The following is a 7,968-nucleotide window of genomic DNA, read 5'->3' on the forward strand; positions in this document are numbered from 1 at the left end:
ATACAGAGGAAAACCTGGAGCACAGATACCAGCTTAGGGTGAAACAAAGATAACTGGTAACAGTAGCATGCTGAAGTGCTTCCTGAGTTTCAAGTAAGGAAAGCTTTAGCTATGCCTTCACACTACAGACACAAAAGGCAATAAACTTAAGGACATTGTTCTTTTTTCCCTTGCCTTAAACAACCATTGTCTTTAAGAAGGTAACAAAAATCAGTTATGCATGAGACTTCTGGTTTGCATGGCTCACCAAATGGCAAAGCTTGCTCCTTCCTCTATTGCTAGTATGCAAAATAGCAGGTTTGGGCCATAAGAATACCTGCCACATCCCAAAACCAAAAATCCAAGAAAGTCACACACTGAGAAGCAGACTCTACTGAGATGGGAGCAAATTATAAATTTACAGCACCACGCATATTTGTGTCAACTGTAAAATACAGAAGAGCAATATATATATATATATATATAATAAGGGATCTCCTCTTGTAGAGGAAATGGGATCTAAACCCATTCAGATCTTAGGTCTCAGAAAATGACCTCCCCCCTAAAAAGCCAATAGAACGGATGGTAAAAGTTACCACTGCTGGAGTTCGAACCCAATGTCCTGGTAGGTCTAAGAATATTAGGCTTGTTTGGGACAGATATATGAAAATCTACCAGCAACTAACAGCAGCTTTTACAAGAAATATACAATCTGAATGCCTCTCACAAACTAAGATCAATCAAAAAATAAGTTAAGAAAACCCTCAAAAAGAATGCACTGCTTTATGGATACTTACATAACGTATGTTTTGCTGGTAGCTTTAACTCCTCCAATAGGGATTCTTCTAACAATTACTGACGAGTTCTTAGGAATCAGGGCATTATCGTCTGTGTATTCTAAAAAAAACAAACACACCACAAACAGAAAACGATTAGCAATAAGAATGCATATTAATATGTAATTAGACAGCACTTCTGAGCACCCTTTTACATATATGAAAGTGGAATTTTACACGTAACATTGTACTTTCATTGTCTTGTAGTAACAGTCCACTTCACAAATGTCCTTACATTTATAATCAAATATAAGCAGCAAGATCAAGGTTTTTTTTTTTTTTTTTTTTTTTTTTTTTTAACTAGTCGGAATGCCAACAGCAAAATGGTCTCAAAGGTCACTTAAGGGGAGTCCCTGCCAATGCATAAGTTTCTTTCCAGTTCTGGATTAAATTGCTTTTACTTCTATTAGGCTATAACACCAACAGAGTTTTGGAGAAAAAGAAACCACAGCACAGTCATAAACTGAATTCTGAAGCCCAATTAGCTTGCCCTGTTACAGCCCAGGGACTTAACTCAAGCTTGAAAACTTTCAGCCATTGCTCTCACAGTTGATAACTAAACCCAATTCACTTCTGCTGCTAGTGGTTGAGACAGAACACAGGAGAAGAGAACCTGCCAACTCTGCCCATTTCTTGGGGCTTAATTAATCAACAGCCACCAGGCTTTTCAGCTACTCGGGGCTTTACATTTAAGTGGAAACTAAACTGGCATTGCTAGAAACTTTCTCACACAATCTTTGTGGTTTTTCTTTAGCTTGCTTTCACAAACAGGCCAGAATTGGCTCAAATGAAAGTAGCACATCTCCTCTTAAGCTAATTACCTGGCTAGAATTAACTACAAAGGGGTCTTTCCAGTCACTTTTTGCAGAGGAAACTAACTCAAAATTACTTACAAAGGCAGATTTCAAAAAGCTTTTAGAAAACAGGGTGTCTGAAGCTATCCATGCTTTACTTTGGTTCACATCATGTTGCTCTTTTGAGAAGGAAAAAACCTTTTGACCTTTTACATAGGGTGCCCCCCCAGCTACCCGAGACACCAAGTAAGCTTGAAACACGCAGCTCTCTCCATTAGAATGGCTTTTCTATTGTACCCACACAAGTCAGATATGACCGTTTTGAAGCACTATCAGCAGCCAATCCCCATAACCTACCTACGGTTTTAAATACTAAAAGCCCTTACCTTCGCAGACCGAATCAGAACCTTGGTATGAAAACCAAAGACACCATGTATCTAGTCACACACTGTCAGGGTAATTTTCCCAGTGATCAAACACAAAATAAAAATATTTCATGATTTATACTCCATTTTCCAGAATGTTTTTCATAGAGACAAGTCTCCTTTAGACTGAAACACACCTACCAGAGAATCACTTCTTCAACATTGAAATCAAAATGTTACCTCTATTTCCAGATGACAAAACACTTCTACAGAAAACTGAGAAATCTTTTAGCTGAAACTAATTCCTGATCTTCCCCAAGGGAACCAAACAGCAGATTTCCTCTGAACTTCACAACAGTTTAGAACCGTGTGAGAAAACAGTTCCTAATGAAATCCACGCAAACAGGAGCTTTTACAGAAGTCATATATCCTAAAACAAGCCCTAGAGCTCTTCTCAAAAGGAAAATCTAACCATGACAAAGTTAGCTGTCAAGAAGGGCCTGCAATAGGACTTTCTGTAGATGTTCAAGGAATACCGAGACCTAGATACACTGCGAGATCAGGGGAGCTGCAGCTCCCAAAGTAGCTGTTTCTACCTGCTGAATGATGCCACGTGCAGCATTCTTGCTGCTCTAGAAAACAAGCCACTGGATGAAGACTTCAGAGCTCTAGGATAAGCAACAGAGGCTCCACAAGAACATCACAGTTTGCTTTGCCTGTACCACATGCAGAATTTGGAAGTTCTGCAGAAGATTACAACTGGCACCTCTCCTACGCTGTAAACATGAGAACAGCTGACTAGCCCAGCTGCATCTGCCTGGACATCAGCTGAAAGAAACACAGGAAAGATACTGCTTTGTTTGTGCATGACACTGTAGACAAGGAGTATTATGAAAAGCTGTTGTTGAAATTTTTATCTACCACTCTCAGGCTCACAAGTAAAAAATGTTAAATTGTTGCACTTTCATAGTAGATTACAACAGCCGTAATTCCAAAAAAAGACATTCTTCCTTTGAGAACTTATGCTTTTAGTAGAAAACTTGTGCATTTTTTAAAATATCTGTTCTTCCTTAACAGTGAAAACATGCTGCATTTCTGTTCCCACTGTAAGTCTGTTGGGTCTGTAAACTATTGTCTCCTATAGCCAAGGGATTTATTCACAAATTAAACAAGCTTGCAGACAGGCCAATTCAAACAAGCATAAAACGCGTATGGTACAGATGAACAAGTCGTCTTTTAGTATTCTGTGAAAATCTATTGACCCTTAGAAGAGATGCATTAACATTTGCCTTCTGAATAAGCTGTCCTCGTGTGCGTACATAAATTTCCTTGCTTTCAGTCTGCATGTTAAGTGTGCATTGAAGAAAAAGCTCCAGCCACCCGGGAACAAAATGATGTAAGAATGAATTTACTTTAAATGTTAATCTGTGCTTTTATTACATATTTAAAATGATCAACAGAAGAGATATAATTCCTCGTGAGGGAAAGACTTTATTTGTATAAGACACTTATTGGTATTTAGTAATTAAAATGATCCAATTTGCTTGAGACAGAGAATTTGTGGAAGTGATTACATACAGCAGAGTGCATAGCTGCGTTACCTCCGTGAGAGGACCCCAATCCACTTGGCTCTAGTACGTTTATTTTTCCTTTGCCTTAACTATTTGAATGCATTTTGGTGATGAAATTTTAATAAAAGTGAAGTAAAACAATGCAAAGTAAAAACTTAATTTATTTTAAAATTGGACGAGGGCTAAAGCTGAAGGGCTATTCTTGAAGTCTCTGGAAACTTGTTTGCCTAATTTGAATTTAACAGATGCCAGCTTAGTCTAACAGCTCTAAGACTAAACTGGCATCTCCCAGCAGAAGCTTGGTCCCCATGGGCAGCAAAATATCCCCGAGCAGGGACTTGGCAAGTCCCAGGATCTGCAAAATAGTGTCACTCTGCAGACCCTGCCCCCCCCCACGTGACGGGACATCTGCAAAAGGAGCGGTGAGATCACACTCAACAAGGCCACTTTTCACACTTGTCCAAGCAGAGCTCGAGCAGAAGCATTCAGCAAAGCAGGAGGTGACCGTTCTGTTGCTTCCTATTCTCTTACGGTACAAAACTTGTTCTACTGATGGTGCCAGCCAGTAACTGGCTACTGGGCTTTCATCAGCCTGACCTGTGATTAAAAATATGGATTCCATTAGTACAGAAAGCTTGTAAAAACACAGGAAAAAAATGGATGTTAAATTAAGCAGAAGAGGCGTAACAGTGTAAAAATTGCTGTATCTTTTGTAAGAAAACAGTATACTTGAAAGAGACAAGGGAAAGAAAAGTTTCAAGGAACGGAGGCAAACAAGTTAAAAAAAAGTAACTGATTTGCTGCCTCATACCTGTGTAGAAATCTCAATTCAAAACCTGCATGTCTGTGACCTTCCTGCAAAAATAGTATAAAATTGTGAAAATTGGATGGTTTTAATAATGTGCATCAAATGTATACTACGAAGAAGTTACTCTACAAAGTTCATTCTGGATTTTATGGCCTGTTTTAACCCACCATGTTGAGTCTTGGCAGGACTGCAAAAAGCATCTTGTGAGCGCTACGTAGAGAAGTATTTTCACCTGGATGAAGCACACATGCTCTTCAAGAACATCACTAGAAAGCAACCCTATAGGTGAAACCACCTTTGCTAGGCATCTAAGCTCTGCTTAATAACGAACTGATAAAATCTAACAAACTTTCTGTCGTTAACCTGACCATACTGACTGTCTGAAGCCTTAACACCTTGGGGGCATCAAGTGCCACTTCAGCCTGTGACTGGTGGAAGTGGAAGCAATGCTGGAGATGAGGTGAAGATCGACCAGACTGAGCCTGCCTTAAGCGCTTGGCAAAGGGACAATAATCCAGCTGCCTCCATGCTCCCAAGGAGGATGGATCCCAAACCTGCTGGTGACAGAGTTCAAGCAGCTGGCTCCCAGACTGGCACTGCATCCAAGCTCCACCACAGTTTTTGAATAGGTACATGACTTACTCTCAGCTTCACCAGGGAAACCGGGAACTCTACATCTTCTCTGAAGGCTCTGCATAGTAACACTGCGTGGCAGCCCAAGAACTAATTGCACTGAGGTGTAACCAAAGCAATCCCTGATACTAGCACTGCAATGTAAACTTGTACACTGAAGGACAAGGTTTAAAAGTTGCTTAAAACATCTGATCTGAAGTGCTAAGTTTGCATATTGTTGACCTTTCAGCAGAAACATCAGCAGCGAGACCAAGTGATTTTGGAGTTAGCATGAGTTTTAAGACATCACATTGGGTATTAGTAAAGCTGTCAAGTGCAGGCTGCAACAACAAACTCATGCAAGTCCCCAGTTCAAGACAGTCTTTTAAAAACAGTATTCTTCCTTAAAACTCTTCATCTCGCCACGACCAGTTGAGCGTTAATATTTTTTAAATTTATTCTGCCAGATACGAATGCTTTCCTTACACCTTCTCCAAGTGTTTTTGAGTCAGAATGCTTTAGGGCAGAAAAAGACTCAAGAACCAAAAGTTCTAAAGCTTGCAGTTTTTCCACAAAAAGTGCAGATATTGTGAGAATATCTAAAAGATGGTGATCAAATTCAGATCAAAGAGGAGTCACATTTAAATACTCATTCTTAAGAACAGGCCTTTTTTTTTTTTTTTTTTTTTTGAAATGGGTCCCCACCACCCTTTTTGCCTTCCCAGCCTCTGAAAGAGTTCATCAGGTCTTATTTTTTCCACTGCTACTTAAGTTCCTGTTTACTTCCAGCTTATACTAGCATTCCTTCGATTACTAGAATTCCACTATGAGAAGTAACAGTTCCTGCATTTTGAAAGGTCAGAGAATTCTGAAACACCTGAACAAGTAGACAATTCGTAGGTTTCACTTTGTTCTTTCCAATGTCAGTTTAACATGTCAGAACTCCTACACAGACAGAAGGCGTTAAGAAGCCAGTGCTTTACATCCAGATGTAAGAACTCCAGACATGGCATTTAGGCAGAAGTCCTAATTTAATTTTTCCTTTATCTTTGAACGTGTTTAAATATCTACGTCCAAGTAGTAAAAATTGATGTTTCCAACTTCCTTTTTCTTTTTTTAAAGTGGAAATCACCCTTACAAGAACTTCAGTAAGTACCCATGCTGCTAATACACCAAGTTTACAACTTATTTAAAAAAAAAATTGCAACGGTCTAAGAGCAACACAAGGCACCTGGAAGAGGATCTTACTGCCCTTAAATGAGTGATGCTCTGTAAGAGATAAGCTTTACCTCCATCTTTAGGCAACACTGCACTTAACATTGTAACCTACTGAGGCAGATACTTTCTTCCCAGGATTCTGGCATGCACGAGAACAAGGCTTTAAAAACAAACTTTTTTAAGAGGCCCCCCTCGCCCGGTAGTAATTGGGCTCCATCACAATGTTCCCATCCAACATCCTGCCTTTCAGGCTGATTCACACAGACCCAACTATTACACGTGTGACTGCAGACAGCTGGCCAGTCAGCCCGCCAGTATTTGTGAAACTTACATTAGCAACTGCAGACAAAGTTTAGAGACCCTCCTGCAGCAAAACCCTTAAAACAAATTAAACATTTTCCACAAGGTTTGACAATTTTATTCAATACTACTATAAAAAAATAAAATCAGGACTTCTGAAATGTATCTACCTACGTGTCATGCAATACCACAAAATCCATCAGCAGCCCCTGAACACTGTGCTGTTAAGTCCACTTACAGACATCCTCCTGAATATATATGTTTTTAAAATATTTGTAGACAATCAGCGAGCTTTAAGTCCAATCACTTTAAAGGCTAGGGTTGAAGCTACAGTTACTGCAGTGTACATACATATTACCCAACTTGAATTTTACTCTGTGAAACAGGAGAAGGAAAAAAACTAATACACATTTTTGAGAAATGAAAACATTTCAGAATTCTGTTTATTTCTTTAAAGTGACATCCCAAAGTCTTTAATCGCACCCAAACTTATCAAGATGGCAGATCACCACTATAAACTGAAGTATCATACTAGGCAATATAAAAGCTTTATCATCACTGACAATTGAGCACCATATTAGAATTTATGACATTTCCAAGAATTTCTGATTACGCTCTCTGTAAGCGCTGTGCCATCACCCTTCACCAGTGTCCCAACACGGTAAGTGGAACCAGGAAAAAAAAGTTACAAGCGAATGATGACACCATGCTCAATAGCATTTGAATGACAATGTAGTTGGTGAAAAAACAGGTTGCATTAACAGGAAATTCCAAAGCATAGTTTACATACAGAGAACGCTTGTGGGTGAAATGGTTTTTAAGGGTCTGTGAAGCTGATGGTCACAGGAACCCTCTTAACAGAAGACATTGGGAGCCAGCCGTTTCCAAAACGGCCACAACGCCGATTTTCCAAGACGTTGGAGTACGTGGAAGTCACCAAACCCAGTTTTTATTCTTCAAATACAGTACCCATCTGTCCTATTTTTATCGCTTTCAGCTTTCTCCATCAAATTTCAAATAAACCTGGCAAATTTGCCACGAGCAGTTGCCCTCCCGCGTTTCCTAATTGTTCAAGCTAGAAGAGTTCGAGGGACCCCAAGGCCCCAAAACCCGTTTGGGCGCTACGTGGGCGCACCAACCCCGCGTCCCCCCACGCCCAGCACGGAGCTGTCAGGGCAGCGGCCTCCATCCAGGCCGCGGCTGCCGAGCTGGGCCCTGCCGCGCTCCGCTCGTGCCCCGCCGAGCCCCGGGCCGAACCCCGGCGCCCCACGCACCTTCTTTGGTCTGGGCGTTGGTGATCTGCAGGTCGCAGTCGGCCGCCTTCAGCTTCTCGCGGGCCATGATCTGGCGCTTGAGGTCGCACAGGGAGATGTGGAGACCGTCGAAGGTGACCGTGTCATAGTTGAGCTTGGACGAGAACTTGTAGTGCACGCACGACATGGCTGGGCCCGGGCGGCGCCCGCTGCGGGCCGGCGGCGGCACGGC

At 41.1% G+C, this 7,968-nt stretch overlaps 1 protein-coding gene across 7 annotated transcripts in view; it reads right to left on the bottom strand.

Annotated features, from left to right (window-relative positions):
* Window positions 1-7,962, bottom strand: part of RBBP6 (RB binding protein 6, ubiquitin ligase) — a 30,657-nt gene extending 22,695 nt beyond the window's left edge. For all 7 annotated transcript variants that reach the window (XM_035339103.1, XM_035339100.1, XM_035339102.1 and 4 more), the window contains exons 1-2: window positions 7,758-7,962; window positions 777-876 (exon numbers count right to left, since the gene is read on the bottom strand). In XM_035339103.1, coding sequence (XP_035194994.1) covers window positions 777-876; window positions 7,758-7,923 — 266 coding nt within the window. In that variant the 5' untranslated portion in view covers window positions 7,924-7,962. The remainder of the gene's footprint in view (window positions 1-776; window positions 877-7,757) is intronic.
* Between the last annotated feature and the right edge of the window lie 6 nt (window positions 7,963-7,968).

Source organism: Oxyura jamaicensis, chromosome 14 (genome assembly GCF_011077185.1).
Source record: "Oxyura jamaicensis isolate SHBP4307 breed ruddy duck chromosome 14, BPBGC_Ojam_1.0, whole genome shotgun sequence".
Classification (NCBI taxonomy): domain Eukaryota; kingdom Metazoa; phylum Chordata; class Aves; order Anseriformes; family Anatidae; genus Oxyura; species Oxyura jamaicensis.